At 36.0% G+C, this 20274-nt stretch overlaps 2 protein-coding genes across 4 annotated transcripts in view; both read left to right on the plus strand.

Annotated features, from left to right (window-relative positions):
- zzz3 (zinc finger, ZZ-type containing 3) overlaps positions 1 to 20274 on the plus strand; it is a 675084-nt gene that overhangs the window by 309027 nt on the left and 345783 nt on the right. The window lies entirely within an intron of this gene.
- pigk (phosphatidylinositol glycan anchor biosynthesis, class K) overlaps positions 1 to 20274 on the plus strand; it is a 70689-nt gene that overhangs the window by 30658 nt on the left and 19757 nt on the right. For all 3 annotated transcript variants that reach the window (XR_015477678.1, XM_087239215.1, NM_001002149.1), the window contains 1 exon segment: positions 11406 to 11481. Coding sequence is in view for 2 of the 3 variants with exons in the window: in XM_087239215.1 (XP_087095341.1) it covers positions 11406 to 11481 (76 nt within the window). In the remaining variant the exon portion in view is untranslated.

Genomic DNA, 20274 nt, shown 5'->3' on the forward strand with positions numbered 1-20274 from the left:
ATCTGTTTAATAAATCTGTTTTGTTCATATGCACCAAAATATATGACATATATTACTGAGAAATGGATAAAAATGTTCATTTCCAAATGGGGTTTACTCATTTATGCTGAGCACTGTATATAAATGACAGTCAAATGTCCAGTGAAAGGCCAGGCATCTCTCTAATGATGTATCCTCAATTTCCCAGATTTAGTTTGCTTACATAAAACCCATGACGGTTCTCAATTAGCTGTTATTTTTTCTGCATTCACTTATTCGTTGGAGAAAATCACATTCCTACATTTTTCCCCAATAACTCATTTTTTGCTCGTACTTTAAAAAAGTGTTTCTCAACCACGTTCCTGGAGGACCACCAGCTCTGCATTTTTTCCATTTCTCCTTAACCAAACAAACCTGATTCAGATAATCAGCTTGATAGCAGGGACTGGAAGACCTACCTGCTTCCCAGTTCGCATCCTAAATAGTGTTCAAAAGTAGTATGTCCCAAACCGTAGTATGTTGAAAAGAGTATGCCAAAGGTTCCCGAATGGTTTACTCATTCATTTTCTTTTCGGCTTAGTCCCTTTATTAATCTGGCTTTGCCACAGTGGAATGAACCGCCAACTTATCCACCATATGTGCAGATGCCCTTCCAGCTGCAACCCATCTCTGGGAAACATCCACACACTCATTCAAACTCATACACTACAGACAATTTTAGTCTACCCAATTCACCTGTACTGCATGTCTTTGGACTGTGGGGGAACCCGGAGCACCCATACCCACGCGAACACAAGCAGAACATGCAAACTCCGCACAGAAACCCCAACTGACCCAGTCGAGGCTCGAACCAGCGACCTTCTTGCTGTGAGGCAACAGCACTACCTACTGCACCACTGCATCGCCCGAATGGTTTACTATTTCCGTTAAATATTCAAAGTGTAGAAGCATCCATACTCTACCTACTACTATTGCCTTCTATGAGTTTTAAAGCCAATGATAAACTTCCGGTGAAAGCTTAATGTGACTATTTGCAATTTCACAAGTTTTTTTTACAGCCTCGATGTTGTAATGTAATTACAATACATCCAGTTAAATAGACTTAAGCTTTTATTTAGTTATTCAAGTGTAAAACAAAGTGAAAGACCGTTGTAACCATTAGCGTCGTCAGTAGCAACAGGCTAGCACAGAAATTCCATAGAAAATATTGGGGTAAAATAAACTGTCATATTTTAAAGACATGGTGAGGGGAAATGCAATTTAGTGCAGTGCTTCTTGTCCGATCTGAGACCTACTTCATATTGTATATCTAACAGGAAGTGAAGATCGATGATTTTTGAAAAAATCAGATCTTAAACGTGACAATTTTGTAATGGAAAGACAGTTCACCGGAAGCCCTTGGGCTCCCTGGCTGAAAATTAAAAGTCTGTGTGCATATGTAATGTGTGGTCAGTGCAGTGTTGGTGGTCCTCCAGGAACATGGTTGAGAAACACTTCATTAAAACATCCAATACAAGATCTAATGCTTTTGTTTTTGTTTCATTGCAAATTTAAGTACTGCAACAAAGATGTCTGGAATAAAAACAATGCTAAAAACTTTTCGTTTTTGTCCTTAAGTTGTAAGTATTTCACACAGACTGGACAAAGTAGGTTAGTTCACCAGTTCATCAGCCTATTCACTGCGCAAGCTGTCAAACAGTGCTAGTTTCTAACACTGACTGTGCTTTGGGAAATGGAAGTATCCTTTTTTTTTCTCCCCACAGTCGTAGGCTGTCATGACTCACTATACTGGCACATCTGTGGGTGAAATGTCAGCATACGCACCTAAGGGAAGGTCTCTGTCCCCTGTCTCTTAATGTCTTCTAGCTGTCACGGATGGCTGCTACTACCACCCCACCCTAAAACCTGTTCTCTTTTACCATCTCACTGCCTTGACAAGGACATGTGTCTCCTTTCTAATGCCTGGTCACCTTGCACACACTTGCCTGAGCCTGTGACAGTGTGGACTAGTTGTGTCAAATCTGGAGCAGCGCATGTCTGTCATAAGGAAACAACGTCTTCTCTTTCTGCTAAGGAGAAGACAGCTTTCACTGAACCTTCTTTGAAAAATCAATCAAAAATTACCATCGATTTAATGTTGAGTTTTCGTCATAACGTCATAAAAGATTATGTGATAATATGTTAAAGATACCAAATATGGCTTATGGAATATTTATGTAAACACTGCCTGTCAAAAATGTTGAATAATATGAATACAGATTATTTCTTTAATGAAGCTAACCAAAGCTTCATTTGTTAGATCAAACACAATCTGAGTTATTAAATAACATCCTGGATTGCCCCAGCTTCAGTTTTTGAAGCTATAAAAAGTGCATCGTTCTGAAGTGAGATGATGGGTTTTTCGTGAGGAAAATTTCCATGTTATAAATTAGACATAACAGATACTAAGTTAAGAATTGATGTATCTCTTATGAAAGAGTTGTGAACTGAAGTGAGTTGTTTTAGCTGAAGATTTGTTCTGATCTAAGTGTTTCATTTAGCTTTATCTTCTATGCATTTGTGTTCATCATTACTGTATATATCTTCCCTTATGCCGTCATATGTTGTATTTCGACCCACTCTTGAATGTGAGGGCTGCTAATCCATAGCTCAGTGTTGAGATCAGTGTAAAAACAGGCCATTTAGGGCTTTATGTCAATTGGGAAAAGAGCAAGCTCTCTTCTTGTACACAACATCTTTTTTCTTGGTGTGGTGCTAGACTCGGTCAACATGTGGAGCATGCCCTGCCAGTCAGTACTATCTGAACTCAATCAGGGGGAAAGCAGCAGTACAGCTGAAGATCTTTACCCAAAACCAAATGGATGGGTTCGGTTGGATTTTGGCTTAATTTCTATCACTTTACACAGGCTTGTGCTTGCGATTTGGCTTGTGTGGTAAATGAGTTTGTCACAATCGGAAGGGATGAAGGAGCGAGGACTCAAATCCAACATGAGATGGCTTTTTACTTATTAAAACAAAACAAAAAGACAACAAAAAACACCCCAAGGGGGAAAACATAACTGTAACACAAATGGGTGAACAACCTAGGCTGGGCTGGCAAGACAGGACTGGAGCAGGAACACGGGGAAGTATAGATGACGAACTGGCACAGGACAGCAGACATGAGGAGAATATAAGCAGAAGCAAGTAACAAACAGGTGAACATAATAAACTAATAATAGGTTAACAAGGAGGGTGGGACTAGACAATAGACGGGAGAGCACATGACGCAAGAAAACCTCAAGCCATGTGTTCACATAAAACGGGACAAGCAGCCAATGAGAGAACTCATTAACCGCGTGTTCACAAAGCACACCACAAAAGCAAGCGGACACAATGTAAACCCTGAGCCACATTCTTAGACAACATCCAACATAAACAGATGTAAGACACGAGCACACGATAGATTAAAACACCTTACCGTGCTCACACATAAGCAACGTGCATGTTTCATCTCAGCACCAACCGAAACAAAAACCAACCAGACTGAGGCACTGAAAATGAAACAGCGCGATGCCGACAGAACAAAACAAACACGAGTACAAAAGTGCACGTCTCAAGCACGCACACACCTCGCGCATGGTCTAAGCGCGCTCACGGCGGCACCCATACGAAGACACACAGTGACAAAAGGAGTGCTCGACCCAAGAAAACTCGAGTCCAGCACAACACTCAAGATATGACAGGACTAGTGTTTGGACTCTGCCACTAAAACAAGAATTAACAAGACCAGAGGGGTAGAACCCTGACAGAGTTTCAAAAAACAAGCGAAAGATGTAAAAATGGATGCTGAGAAGTAGGGCTGGGTCGCTAGATGATGCCATCATTCATCGCTGATGGCCGATAGACATCACAATGCTAAGCTGGCATCGCGATCCTCCATCCTGCCCCATCGCAGCAGCAACGTGCTCGCGAAAAACACAAACTTAGCCCCCGTTTACACTAACACATCTTAGTTTTAAAATGCCATTTTAGAATGAAACGATCCATGTCCACACACCAATAAACAAAAAAACAAGTCTGGTTCAATTCCATGTTCACAGCTACCAATTATTATTCCCAAGAAAAAAAAAACATGACATGTTCAATATGTATCTTCTTTTGGTATTTTAAACAAGGGATAAGTGGTCTGCATTAGAGCGGAAGATCTTTGCCTGAACCTGACGGGACACAATTTTTATTATTTTAGACAGGGTCGGGTCGGGCTGGGCTTGGCTTGCGCAGTGAATGAATAGTCATGTGATACATTTCGATTAGCGTGAGAAAGTAATCAAATAATTTGTTACAAAATTGAATCCATCCTTGCAAAGGTAAACCAAATGATGACGGAGAAGTTAAAAAGAGTGAATTTTGACTGCCATCAGGTAAGCTGCCAGTTCAATAAGAACAGTCATTCTAGCCGCCAATGTATATCGGCGGTCGCTCATACACTGCATTTTACGGTAGAGCGCTAAACAGCAATGTATGTACAGCAATCTGGCAGGGAAGATGATGAAGTCACTTGCTACATTGAAACTGCTGTCATGGAAAATTAAATGGATGTTCTTGGCTGGTAGAAGATGAACAAACAATCCTACCCAAAACTTGCAAAAACACATAGCCTAATCTTGGTGAGGGTTTTTAAATGATAAATAAAAATTAATTAAACCATAAAATTATAATGTAGACAGAGTATAGGCTAATGTTGGCATTAGGCTATTCTTTTAATATTTAGCTTCACCGTCGCCTTAAAACCAGATTGTGAAGAGAAGTGGCGAAACAAATCCCGCAGAGCCTTTATCTTAATTTCGTTATTGCCAAATACCTGTCATAATTTAGAATTTATTTTAATTTAATTTGTTTAGAAAGACTTCTTGTTATTGGTGTGTTGTCTAATTTAAAGGCTAAGTATATATGTACCCAGGCCTATTTAGAGTGCTGAGATGTTAAGATGTTACAGAGGACTTATTTTATTTCTTTGTTCCAACTTCCAAGTGGCGTATAGCCAACATTTGTTACGTATAAATTATGTTAAACATATAAATGACTTATTCTTGAAAAATGGCAAAAGAGCTGTGTGCATGTGCACATTTAAAAAATGTTGGGCTGTAAACAGGTCACATCTTTATAAAGATGTCAATCAAAATGTACCTGTCACGGTCGGGCCGAATTCTGTCGGGCCTAATTTTTATGGCCCGATTACAGCTCTAGTCTGCATGCCTGGCTCATGGTCTAAAAGAGTTGTCCTTATTTTCGTAATTCTCTTAAGGGTTGTCCTTGTTCTCTTAATGAGCACATCAGCTGCATGACTGACTTCCCTGGGATGTGAATGGCATGTGGTGATTTAAACCACATCTAACTCCAGAGGAGGAGATGAAGACCAAGACGTGCCATAATAATGACCCTTTTAGACCATGAGCCAGGCATGCAGACCACTTTTCCCTTCTTTAAAATAGCAAAAGTAGGTACATACACACTCTAAGTGCACCTGTGCCTTGTGCTTTAGACCATGAACTTACAGTAGGGAAAATATGTTGAACACGTCATGTTGTTTTTTCTTTTTTTTTCTTTTCTTTTTTTTTATAATATTTGCCAGCTGTTAACACGGAATAGAACCAGATTTTGGTAAAAACCCAAACAATGTAAACATAAAAATATAACTTGATTTGAAGAAAATTATTACTGTATGTGTAATAACAATGAAATGACACAAGAGAAAATTCTGATCTAGACGAATTACCACCCTACGTCACACGGGTTCCCAAATGCAAATAGCGGCCGCTGGCAATAGTAAACATGTCGTGTTGTGCAGTAGGATGCCAAATACGAAAAACTTTACATTTATCGTACACCACACTGCTTTTAATGCTGTCTGCAGGTGTCTTTGGCTAAAAGAGAGCTGAATTAAATGACGTCCTAATTAAAAATGCAGTCAAAAATGCATGTTATATTCAAGTTCATGCTATGCTGAATCATACACATTACTGGTTTTTAATTGCAGCAATGATTTCAGCATAAACAGTTAAACATTGTTAATTAAACAGCGCACACTGAATGCTAAGAATGAAACGTGAAGGTGTAAGTTTTATATTTTATATTTTATATTGACGCATTCATTCAGTGACAACTTGTGACACACTCTCTATATTGTTTACCACGGCACTTTGAATATTCAGTCTGAAATAACGTGCAAGTGTGACTTGAAAACAACATTAACACTGTTTATTTGTGAACAACTGTGAACAGTGTTGTATTTTGATAGTCATCGGCTGCTAATATGATTTCACTATTTAGAGTTTGCAAATAATACTTTTATGAAATTATATTATTAAGGAGAAAGTCCGAATGTGCAAATATAAAACCAACTTAACCTCTAAGTAAAATTTCACAAACCCTGCTGTAAGTTCAGGTGTAGTTTGCTGTCAGAATGCAGAGCTTTTGCTTGTTGATTAATACCCAGGCCTTGTACAGTTCTTTTTTCCTTGTCTTTGGCTAGGCAGAATCTCAGTTTTTAGCACTACGTAGTTTTGAATCTGGTAATCATGAAACATTATTTCTTGCACATGACCATCTTGTTAAATCACTTGGAGCTTCAATGAGATTGTATATTTCGGGCTGGATGCTTGGCCATTTCGTTTTATCCAATATTCATTGGGAGGGAGCTATAGCAATGAATTGCTCAGGTGTGACTTCAACAGAGTGTAAAAATCTTGATGGTTCGGTGGGTCTCGTCTATCAAATCTGATCTTTCTTTTTTTTTTTTAATATATTGGATTAAAGTTAGGTGATTGGCTGGGCCATTCTACAACTAGATTTTCTTTCTCTGAAAGCATTTGAGTGTTTCCTTGGCTGTGTTTTGGATCATTGTCTTGCTGAAATGTCCACCCTGGTTTTATCTTCATCCTCCTGGTAATGTAGATGTTGGACTGAAGACCCTAATATTCATTCATAATAACAAAGGGCAGAGGGTTGCTGAATAACTACTGAGAAATTTCAGCTGCTGTCTGGGCTTCCACTGCCTTTCTGCACCTCCCTTTTTTCATGTGTTCAATACTTTTTTTTCCTTGCGTCATACATTTTATTACACATGACTTAATGTGTAAGCTAATTAGATTTGTTTTCTTTGCACACATGGTTTTCTTACATAACCTGATGGATCGTTAGTAATGTTTCCCCAAGATGACCATGTCGCATTTTAGCTAAATTAATTTGCGCCTCCTCCTGAAGAAATGTGTGATGCATTTAAAGTTTCAACTTTCCAGCTTTCTCAGTTTTTTTTCCAGCCACGGCTGCACTTTCTTCTTGAAATGTATAGTTTGTCTAAAGCAAGGATACAATCAGTCAGTGGAGTCTTTCCCCCATAGTAAAAAATTGACATTTTGTGTCTGCCTGTTTGCTTACTTGAGCGAGTTCATTGCCATTTTCCCGCACTTGAATTCTGACCAATTGATTAGCAGTTTAGGAACTATGTTAGACAACATCTGGTCAATGAAAGATGTGGATTTTGTCAGATAAGTGCATTTTGGTTCTTTTCAACTGGTTTGGACCAAAGCCAGCAGTGTGGTGTGAAAACAACCCAAAGACGACAACAATGTCTTATTTATTGCCCTAGGTCTGGACCAAATGAAGCGAACTAAAGATTTAAAAGCACCCTTAGAAATAGGTTTTGTAAGAAAAATGTTGATGTGTTAAGTACTTATTTCCCCTACTGTAAATCCTTAAAATAAAGCAGAGCTGCTGCAGTCAGCTATACTAACAGAGAAGACTCCAGATCCAGATCTGTTTTAACATTACTGTGACGGTTGGGTTTAAGGGTTGGGGTAGAAGTAGACGTTAATAAAATGCAATTAATAGGTTGTTAATAATTAATTACTTCCAGCCATAGCCATATGTGATCTATAGCTGATTATCCATGTGGATGCATGATAACAGCCTTCTGAACCTACTAGTAGGCACAAAAAGATCCTACTGGCCCATATCTATCAGCTGATAACCACTGATAACGCCCATTCAATCGAGTGATGACATTCGATTTGGCTGGGTTTTTGGGAATGAGTAAATTATCAGGATTTTTTTTCTGGAGGAGTACTAATCTTTTAAAGATGACAGCATATTAATTTTAAGGTAAACTCTCTCTTAAAGTTTAGTACAATGCAGTACATTATACTACCAGTGTGTATTAAAGCAACGGAAACCTTATTTTTCCTCCTCTATGATACTTCTCTCTGTACGTTGACAGTAGAGGCGTGACGAAGCTAAACCATTTTGTAGCCTTCCTGTTTTCCGCCTCCTTTCCTCTGCAGGCTCTGTGACTGTATCAGAGGGCTTCCATTAGGTAAATTAAGTTTTACCGAGGAGGACGGTTTAATAGACTCCCCACTCGTCTTTATGATATGTGCCCACTCTTTACGAGATTGTATTGTAATTCAGGTTTGCCCAGGGTGATGATGTTGACTGCTCAGCCTGGGTCTCAAGTCTCAAAGTAATTAAATGTCAGGTGATGTTACAAAATAAAAAATAAATCAGGACGTTCGGTGTGGGCATAAAGGAAATTAAAGTGTGTTCTCAATACACACTCTGACATCTCCTGATAGTTTTTCATATAAATTTACCAAAAGCCTTTGATTAAAAGTTCGCTGCGTATGATACTTGCAAAACTGCAGTGAAGGTTGGTGAATTATTTTGAGTCAGTTTAAATGATTCATTAGCTGCACTGGCACATATCAGGACAGATCCCTATGGCCAGCTTGAAAGTTTCATCCCAGGACTGGCCAGCACCAGCAGCTTTATCAGGAAGGACGTTCATCATACTCAAGTCCAATGATAAGTCACGTCTGCTGCTGGCTAAACTCCTTTTTCATTCACTTTACTCAAGGAGAGCTGGTCCCTGAGCCTTTTTTTTTTTTTTTTTTCGTTTCTGTGACTGAGTTTGGGTTTCTTGCCATTGTTTTGGGCTTGGTTGAGCTGATTTGACACAACCTGTAATGTATAAAGCACTTTAGAAAGTTTTTAAATAAATAAAAACTTTATCAGGCTTGTGTCTCCACTGCCAAAGGGTACCAATGGTACCTTTTTGGTAGGTGTGGTGTAGGACAGAAAGTTGCAGTCGACGTCATTCTCGATCAAGGAAATGTCAAAGTAAAACATCTACAGGTTTTTCACATATCAGGAGATGCACTTCTCAAATAAAACAGATGCTTTATACACATAAATACTTAATTACTAACATTTCGATAAACATCATGTGATTATAACTTCAAATCAGTCTTTTTTGTTGGAGAACACACATTGACAGCTTATGAACACAACTACAACAGAGGCTTTGTTTTTTAAGAAGGCTGAGGTTGTATGGGGTGGGTAGCAATATCTTGCTTGTTTTTAATCAAGCTATGTTTGAGAGTCTTATTCGCTATGGAATCACAGTCTGGTCTGGAAACCTGTCTGTTAAATTGATAAGTAAATTGGTTCATATTTAAAAAAACAACCATGAAAATTATAGGAATACAACTATACGAGCCCATACAGACTCTATATGAACAGGCGGTCATGAGAAGAGCCATAAATATTAGTGCTGATTCCAAACATCCTCTTTTCAGTGAATATCAGCTGTTACCCTCAGGAAAAAGACTGCTGAGAATGCTAATGTGTAAAATCGATAAACTGAAGCTTTTCTTTGTTCCAACCTCGATAAAACTGTTGAACTTTACCAATAACACTGCACCTGTAGTACATTAGCACCTGACTGGGTTCTGTGTTTTATATATATACAGTCTTATCTTGTAAACAATGTATGTTCTTAATTGTTTTGTTTGTTTTATTTTTTTTTACTGTCTGTTTAGAGCAATTTTGTAGCACCTTTTTGCCCAAGACAAATTTCCTCTCGGGGACAAATAAAGTTTATCCTATCCTATTCTAGATCAATGCGAAATAGCCTACTGTAACGTTTGCAATTATATAAAATAAATAAATGTGACATTTATGAACGCATTCCTTGTTTTTTTTCAAACTTTTATTGTTAAAAGTTGTTGGAAGAAAGATCAATGTCCCATGATGCAATTCAAAAGTATAAATAAATGGGGAAAAATTAAATATAAAAACATGAATCATAAAATACAGAAACTACTAATTTATGGATATTTTATTACATTCATTCATTTGTTTTTCTTTGCCACAGTGGAATGAACCGCCAACTATTCCAGCATATGTTTTACACAGCAGATGCCTTTCCAGCTGCGACCCAGTATGGGGAAATAGTATTTTATTATAGTTTACCTTATTGACACTGCATTGGATATTGATTAACATCACTGATATGTTCTTCTGAAAACATGAGAAAAATCATATTGTTAATTTTCAGTATGACAATTAAAAGTATATGTTGTAAAAATTCGAAGCTGGTTGTTAGATTGCTACTTGCTACATTGCTGGTGTGTATATGTTATAGCCGGCAGCCTAACAGTAAATAAGCCAGCAGTGGTTTTGTTGCTTTTCCATTTTGTAGTAATTGAAGTCCAGCCATTTGAACTGAGACAGAACAAACGGTTCTGTACAGTATGCCTATACCATACATGGTTGGAATGACAGGCTATTTTGTCAACTAATAGAAAAAAGACTCATGCCGGTGGTCTGTGAATTGGCTGGCCAGGCTGCTCATTGAAATACAGGAGGGATTCGTTGGCTGTGCCTAGCAGTGAATGTACTGCAATTATTTTGTTAACTTCCATTCCCCATGCAAACAACTTTCTGTTTGTCTGCTGTTTGTTCAGTCAATAGCGAACACATCTCTAAAATGACCTGTCAATCACCACCCCCACATCACCCAATGAATATCTAAAAAGCTGGATTTGTTACATTTGCTCTGCTAAACATAAAATAGTGTTGTTCCTGCTAAATCTGGATGAATGTTTTATTTTTCTTGAGGGAGGTGCACAGATTTATATTATGCAGAATTAAATTATAGCTTTTTAGATGGAAACATAATTCTTCCCTTCATTCATTATCCGTGCCTCTTTTTTTTCTCTCATTTTTGGGCACCAGATCACAGTCAGTCTAATTTCAGAAGCCAATCATGCATGAAGGCACAGACAGACGGGCTGAAGCAAACTCTTTCATCTGATTCTGTCTCTGAGCTTTGCTTGTCCCACCACTCAAATGAACAGAATGTAGGCAATTACGGAGGGGATAGCTGTACAATGCTGATGCCTTGGCTTCTTCATCCTAATGCATAATGTTGTGAGATTAGAGCGCTTTAACTTTACAAAAGACAAAAAAGTGATTTGTTTAGTCTGAAAACAGGATTTTGTTGTTGTTGCTATTGGAGGCAAACATTGAAAATGGTCCATTTAAGGAGTTTTGTCTCTGGTAAAAACAGTTCTTGTTTTCTTATTTGCGTTCTTTCTTTTCTACAGGTCTGGAAGTGGTGATCTACAAGTTGAAACTTTTACGTATGTGGACCAACTTCCAGTTGCTGAAATTATTCATCAGGTAAGTCTATAGTTAACTGTTATTGAAATGTTTAAATTAAGGAATATAGCCCCAGCAGAATCTTGCTCATCCTCTGCAAATCAGTTCTACAGTATGTCAAAATATTTCTGACCAGGCCTTGACATTAACTTTTTTGATCACCAGGCACTGTTGCTACTAGATTTCATTTGACTTTTTTGTGTGTTGGGTATGAGCTTGCTTAATGAGTATGAGCAAATTGGCTGTGGTTTCATAGTGTCACATTGCAATTACTATTTATTTCACATGACTTTTTAGGGCATTGAAATTAAGGATTTACCAAATGTATCTCTTACCACATTACAAAAATTAATAAATAATTATTTAGTAGCCACACATGTGTCAAAAACAAGCAACAATAGCTGAAAACATGCACTTTTATTCAAAAAAACTTTTCTTTAAAAAAAAACATTTGAAAAATAATTATTGTAATGTCTAAAATATGCAGAGTGATCTGTCCTGGCTAAAGGTCCCAAATCAAGCAATTTTATTGTAAAAAAAGAATAAAAAAAAGAAAAAGATTATTAAACCATATCAAAAAAAAGAAAGACAGTAAAAAACCGTGTGTAATAATGAAAGGATGATCACACGCACACGGGTAACATTAGGCCAATTAATAATCTGTTCAAACAATGGTTAAAGCGAAAGCAGCAATAGCTTTTGCTTACAAAAGGATTCATATATACAGTTGAAGTCAGAATTATTAATAATTTTTATATATGTATATATATATATATATATATATATATATATATATATATATATATATATATATATATATGTGTGTGTGTGTGTGTGTGTGTGTGTGTGTGTGTGTGTGTGTGTGTGTGTGTGTGTGTGTGTGTGTGTGTGTGTGTGTGTGTGTGTGTGTGTGTGCGTGCGCGCGTGCGCACGCCTTTTAAACAGTCGGGTGCATTACATGGCCTGTGCGCGAGTGATCATTCTCTCATTCGGTATTCACCTGCTTTCTTTTGCTCGTGCGAACACAATTATTTTTGTTAGTCATGCTGCTTTTTGATTGTAAGATCACATTGGCACATCTGTTAGGCCATCCTTATTGTCGAAAACTGCTTTTAAGAAAATGACTTTTACAAAAAAAAATTTTCATTAACAATAATTAAACCAGCTAATGAGAGAGGTTTTCTAACCCACCACATCTGAAATCTACCCGCATTTGGTGGGTGTTATTGTCAAGCCCTGTTCCTGACTATTATAAAGTGAAAACCACCTAATATAAAAACATCACATTTACAGTAGTTACATCATTATTTTAAAAACAGTTTGACAAAACCAAAGATTAAGAAGAGCTATCTTACTGTAGATAAGTGAAAGAGAAAAAATGGTTTCAGAAGCTTCCAGATTCTACAACAAACAGTTATACAGGTACATACTGTATGTTATCATGTTACAAAGGACTTGTTTTATTTTTTTAAGTGACTTGTAGCCTATTAATTAATCATGAATAAATTATGTTAAAACATGTTTTAATTACTCATTTTTAACTGAATGCACACACGGTTGAGTGATGTTGGGCTGTAAACAGGTTGGGGTTTTCAAAAAGTTTTCAATCAAAATGTTTTTGTTGGTACTTTGTTGGCAGTTTTCAGTGACATCCTTATTTTTTCCTGCCTTCAAAATGAGTAAGATAAAGCAATTTCATGTTCCTTTGTCATCCTATCTTGTATTGCATCCTTCAAAGGCAGCATTTTCCAGTTTTTGACGCAGTCTTCATTTTAGAGGACAGTCAGATTTGTCTCCTATCCAAATTAAACAAGTGAAGCAGATAATTAAGGTCTTTGGTATCTGTAGAACGGCAGGTTTGTTGAAGCTGAACCTCCATTACTGAGCAGTTTTGAGCAGTAGTGGACAATCACAGGATGTGACCAGTACCAGATTAAAGACTATATTGACCACAGTCCTGAACTGACCTCCATGCACAAAAAAATTGATAACAAGGCAACACAAAGACGTACAGAAAGAAACAAGCGTCATTTAGATGAAAGTATATTGTAAACAAAATCGAAGAATGAAATGACATAATTTTACACAAAAGTTATTTTTGAGTTCATTTCCGCAGTTGGAAACATCTCACCAAAGCAAAATTTTGGGGAAGTTGTTTTGGCTCCTAAACACCTTTGAGCTACCATTGGTCTGTGGTTGGTTATGCTAAAGGTGGGTGTGTGATTCAATGCAATTTCTTATCCCTGATTCATTACTCGTTCCACGGGGATCAGAAAGGGGAACAACATCCTAAAAAACAACGCTAGCCATATGAATACACTGAAGCTTGGAGTAGCAGAGCTGGTACAGATGTATCTGCACCTGTACATTCACTTTAGTTATTTAAAATTGTAATAAATATTTAGCAATTTAACTTAAAAAAAATTTATTTCATAAATGCCGTCTTCATGAACATAATTATTTTCTTTAAAATAAAATAAAAATAAATAAAATAAATAAATAAATATATAAAAACCCAAACTTTTGTTTGGAAGTGTTTTTTGTTTGTTTGTTTGTTTGTTTGTTTGTTTGTTTGTTTGTTTGTTTGTTTGTTTTTAACAACCATTTTATTTAGTTTTTTAGGGCACCAGTATCTCCAGCAGCAAAAGCTACTGGTTAGCTCACAATTCAGCAAACAGATCTGAAAAACAAATCACATAACCACCAACATACAACCATGCCATAGACCGGAACAGTGCAGTGGCCTAATTTATGTCCAAAGAAAACAAAGATATCTAAAGATGCCTTTCTATGTTATAGTGAAATCTGTTTTTGAAACTAATGTAGACAGCAGAATGATTTATTTAAGTTATTTAAATTTACGGTTAACTGTTCCTTTTTTTTTGTTTTATTTTTGAATGTTTATTTAAAAAAAAAATATTGTGTTTAATGGGAGAAAAAGTTGAACTTTGTTTTACCCAGTCATAAAAAAATAATAATAATTTTAAGTAGTAATAATAATGCTGTGATACCATAAAATTGGATTTATTTAGCCAAAGTTATTATACTGAATCTTATTAAAAAAGAAGCACTGCACACTTTTTGATGAAGTGTTTTTTTATGTCCTCAAAAAAATAAATAAATAAATAAAATAAGTTGATTAAGGGGATCATCTAGTGCAGTGGTTCTCAAAGTGGGGGTCGGGACCCCTTGAGGGGTCGCGGAACAATGAAGGGGGGTCGCCTGGTGATTTCCAAAAATCTACTTATTATTATTAGGCCATAAGACTTACCATATTTTATCCATAACCAACTGAAGAGAAAAAAAACAGTCGTTTATAGTTACTATAGTAGCTTATTTACTAGTTCTATTGGATTGCGACCCCTGGGGTAATTACATTATATTAAAGACAATAGCGTCAGATGCAGCAGATTGATTTTATAACACCAGGTTAAACTTTCTGGGCCATTTACAGCACTCACATACAAAATTAAAAAATTAAACGAAGAATAGACTTTGGTCTATTGGTGTGTGTGTGCACCATTGCATGCAAGTTTTCTGTATTTATAACCACCTCAGAGGATATTGGGGGTCGCAAGTCACTGGTATTGTTATTTTAGGGGTCGCGTGCTGAAAAGTTTGGGAACCCCTGATCTAGTGGACTACAGCATACCTCCAAGGATTCTGGACTGTCATGAACAATGACTGTTTTTAGAGTAATGCTATCGAACTGTCATATTGGAGCTTTGCGGATGAAATTCATAAATATGTGAATGTTCTATTCAGGGTAAAGAAATCCAGGCAGTGTATGGATATAGCAGGATGTCTCTAGCATTTGTTCAGTCTGGAATCTGATGATTGCATGGTCTTACCCACTGACCGTCTTACTGGTCTAATTCACAATACATTAGAACTTCAATTTTCACATCTCTTTCTTTCTCTTCATTAGTTTTGATTACCACTGATTCCTTCATTAAAATATACAAGGAATTCATGTTACAACCATTTAAAATGATTCAATCTGAAACACAAATGCAACAGTAACTGAACTTGAAGAATATACAGTATTTCTTTAAACAGTTTTTTTTTCCGATTCCCCTCTGTTTCCAAACACTTCCACATTCTCTTTTCACCTTTCTATTGGGGACTTTAAAGTTAAACCTAAAGACCCAGTATGATTTTCAAAGACCAGCAGTCAGAGATACAATTGACCCCTCTCAAACCCCTGTCCCTTTTCTCTCACAAGCTTTCAGCTATAGCACTCCCCTATCAATTTGTGCACTCCCCAGGGAAACAGAGAATCATTTCTGGAAAACATTGGCATCTCGAACAAAACAAAACTATAATGCATCTATGAAATTAAAAATAACTACAATGTTATAAAAAATCTATAAAAATCTCTAAAAATCTCTATAAAAAACAGTCAAAAGACTGGCAGCAAGGCTTCAAGGGGTATTCTGTGTAATTAGAGGAAAATAACAATTTCATAAAATTACAAGCAAAAACTAAAAATTCAAAATGTATTAAGTTGATACTTTGTATTTCAACTGTGCACTGTAAAACCCTACTGTCAGCTTTATCAACGATTAATGAGTGTAGTCAAAATTGAATGAAAGTTATTTATACTCATTTCAAAGGAGTTTTGAACTCAGTACTGAAGGTAATTAATGAGTTCACAGTACTCTTCTAGATGAGTTTTTTTTTTTTTTTACTCAAATGATTTGTCATAATCGGTTTCCTTAAACACTTGGGTTTTAGTGTACTCAGTTGGTTTACGTTCTCTTCATTTACTGTGCTCAACGTGCTTCATTTACTCAAATGGATTAAGTTTACAGTACTTATTAGGATTTGTTTTTCAACCTAAATGGTTTGTTGCAATCAGTTTCCTCAAATGGTTTGAATTACCTTAACTTTTTGGGTTTTACAGTGTAGAAAAACTGACAAATTATATTAAATTACACCGTAAAACATCCAACTTGTTTAATGTTTTAATGCATTATTTTATAAATTTGCTCTATTTTTGTCCATTTGCATTAATTTACTTTTGAAGTAAAGTTTTTTTTTTTTTCATGTGCAACAAATAAAAATGTACTGCATAAAGCCTGGTTTATACTTCTGCGTCAAATGACCGGCGTAACCCACGGCGCATGCAACGCGCGTAGCTGTGCATTTATACTTCTGTGCACTGTCTCTGTTGGTCTGCATTAACACTTCCGAAACGCTAGTTGGCAGTGAGGTGTAAATGTTCCTCTGTGTCCATTTTCTTCGCTGTTGTTTTGCTTTCCCTGAACAACATTTTGAGGCAGGAACCGGCGGACGTGCAACAACTTTAACTATGAGGTAAACACAAAACAAAACTTTTCATCCGGAGCTCCTTCACGGGACTCCACACTTGTAAACAATCGCTCCATTAGGCTCGCACCATTCACGCGGCTCTTGGTCCCGCCCAGACTCGTCAGCGCTACCAAGCCGACCAATCACAGAGCTTGCGCTACGCGTCGTTGTGAAGTGTAGTTACATTTTTTGAGAGGTGCACGTCAGCAACGCCGACGGCCACGGCAAAGGGCTATGCGTCAGCGCCGTAGCATAAGCCGGCATTTGACGCAGAACTATAAATCAGCCTTTAATCCTTATTTTGCACAGTGGCTCAGTGGTTAGCGCTGTCACCTCAGAACAAGAAGGTCTCCGGTTTGAGTCCCAGCTGGGCCAGTTGGCATTTCTTTGTGGAGTTTGCATGTTCTCCTCGTATTTGCCTGGGTTTCCTTTGGTTGCTCCGGTTTCCTCCACAGTCCAAAGACATGTGCTATAGGTGAATAGAGTAAAGAAAATTGGCAATAGTGTATGATTGCATGTGTGATTGTGAGAGTGTATGGGTGTTTCCTAATACTGGGTTGTGGCTGGAAGGACATTCGCTGCATAAAATATATGCTGGAATAGTTGGTGGTTCATTCTGCTGTGGCGACCTATGATAAATAATCAACTGAGCCAAAAGGAAAATAAATGAATAATCCTTATTTTTACTGAAAAAAAAAAAACTTACAACTACAACCAATCTCTGTAAGATCATCCTCCATGTTCAGTCGTGACTTGAATTCATTTTTAATGTACCCGAGTGTCGAAAAGTATTTGTGAAGTTTAAAAGGGTGCTGTAAAATTGATCTGTCGCGCTTTATTTTGATGGTCCATTTGTGGAATTTAATTGCATTGTATCTACAACAAACTAATTCTTATTAGATTATAAGTAGACTGTTAGGGTTAGTGTAAGTTGACATGTACTTGCAAAGTTTCTTAGTCAGTGAAATCTATAGGGGCTATTGCTTTGTAATAACCCAAATCACTCCAGAAGTCACAATCCAAAGGAGAAAAAGTAAATAAAAATGCTGAATAGTTATTTATGTATAATAAATATGATTATTTAAAATAATCCTAATATTTTAATTAATACAATTTACTTGATTTTTGGAAATTACCAAGCAACCCCACGATTCGCTGCTTCTGCGATTTAGGTCACAAATGAACAGTTTGTCATGAAACTTAACAGTTTGTCCAAAAGTCTGCTTGTCTTCTGGGAAATAACTCTAACACATACAAATAGACATGGGTCGGTATAAGATTCTGATGGGATGATAACCTTGGTACCACTGTATTGTGATTTCTGCTCTAAAATAAGTTATTTTTAAATGTCTGGGTAAAAAACAAAAGCCTTTTCCCGTTTGAACACTATATTTTGTTTTGGGAAACATTCTAAATATTTTTGAGCAGTAAACATGTCAGGTTACATAATTCAAATGAATTATTGACTTTTGCTGTCTTCAAAAACACAGGTTTCTTTACAATTTAAAATGGCATCTTTAAATATCTTTTCTGCTGATATATTGTTGTCCAAAATAGCAAACATGAATAAAAAAATCTTACCCATTCATCAGCAACAGTATAGCAAAAAACTTTGACTGTTTTAAAACCTTAACTATTCCAAACCATGGTATAACTTGAAAACGGTTATCTTCCCATGCCTACATACAAATGCAAACGCAAATGCACTGACCACTTTATTTGATCCACCTGCACTCTGCTTATTTGTTTCTTAGGTTTCTTACTATCTCTTTTATCTTTCTTTTAAGTGTCCTTGAGCTTTTGAAAACTTATTATTTTTATTATTATTATTAATATTATAGTATTATTAATTAGGCAAATTATTGTAAGGATGGTTTGTTCTGTAGACAATCGAAAAGTAAATATTTTGCTTAAGGGAGCTAATAATATTGTCCTTAAATTATATATATATATATATATATATATATATATATATATATATATATATATATATATATATATATATATATATATATATATATATATATATATATATATATATATATATATATATATATAAAGTTAAACTGCTTTTAATCTAGCCAAAATAAAACAAATCAGTCTTTCTCAAAAATAAAAATTATTATCAGAAATACTGTGAAAAAGTCCTTGCTTTGTTAAACATCCTTTTGGAAATACTTTTAAAAGAAAAATAAATCACAGGAGGGCTCATAATTTTGACTTCAACTATATATTGGAGCAGCCATTAATACAAAAACCACATTTTCACAACCAATATCCTTATTTTTTAGGCAATCAAAAAGGCTTGTGCTCTGTTTTGAACAAGTTTTCCTTGTATATTTGCTTAATTTCAACTGTGAGTGTGTAAAATTTTAAACAAGGCCACATATTTTTGGATTGGGGAAGAAATTCGTCTTTTTTAGGGTGCTGTGTATTAAGAGTTGTCAAATAAACTAAAAAACATACCTGCTGTAGGCCAATTCTGCTCTTTTACATGCTCATTGGCTTAGGCAAAAAACTCATTACTGTAATTCTCATTCTTTGTGTTAGAGATAAAAAATAAAAATAAAAAAAACCTTAACACGATGTCCTAACCAGGCATGATGCAATGCATGCTGTGTTTTGTCCTAAACCATCTGTGACAGTGAGAAACAACAAGTAACAGCAGGACACTTTTGTCACTTCTTGGTTTGTGCCATTGTTCTAGGTAGAACCTGACATTGTGTCTTCACCAGACACAATTGTTTTTGCTCATGTTGCATCATACCACAACAGCAAGAAGCCATATATATTGCACCACTACAAAGTGATGATTCCAAAATCCATTTGTCTTTTATGTCAGCAGTTGTGTGAGTTTGCAGGATGTGCAGGCATCAGTTTACTGTCAGAGATTTGACAATAATTCAGTGTGAAATGTGTGACATTTACATTTAAAATAAAAGTATGTGTAGAAATAAATAAAAAAAATATTTGGGAGGGGGGTTTTGTAGAAGGAGAGTTTGATGTTTTTGTTCATTCAGTTATCCATCTATTCATTCATTCATTCATTCATTCATTCATTCATTCATTCATTCATTCATTCATTCACTCATTCATTCATTCACTCATTCATTCATTCATTCATTCGTTCAAACAACAATTCATTCAACCATTCTTTCGTTTATTTATCAATTCATTCAACTATTAATTCAACCGTTTATTCCACCATTCATTCATTCATTCATTCATTCATTCATTCATTCATTCATTCATTCATTCATTCAACTATTAAATCATTCATTTCACCATTTATTCATTTATTTATTTATTCATTAATTCAACTGTTGATTCAACTGTTAATTCAACTATTCATTCAACTATTAATTTATTCATTCATTCAACTAATAATTCAATCATTAATTCAACCATTTATTCATTCATTCAAATATTAATTACGCGATTATTTCAGCTATTAATTCAACAATTCATTTCACCATTCAACCGTTCATTCATTCATTAATT

The sequence above is a fragment of the Danio rerio genome, chromosome 2, assembly GCF_052040795.2.
Source record: "Danio rerio strain M-AB ecotype USA chromosome 2, GRCz13ab, whole genome shotgun sequence".
In the NCBI taxonomy this organism is placed as follows: domain Eukaryota; kingdom Metazoa; phylum Chordata; class Actinopteri; order Cypriniformes; family Danionidae; genus Danio; species Danio rerio.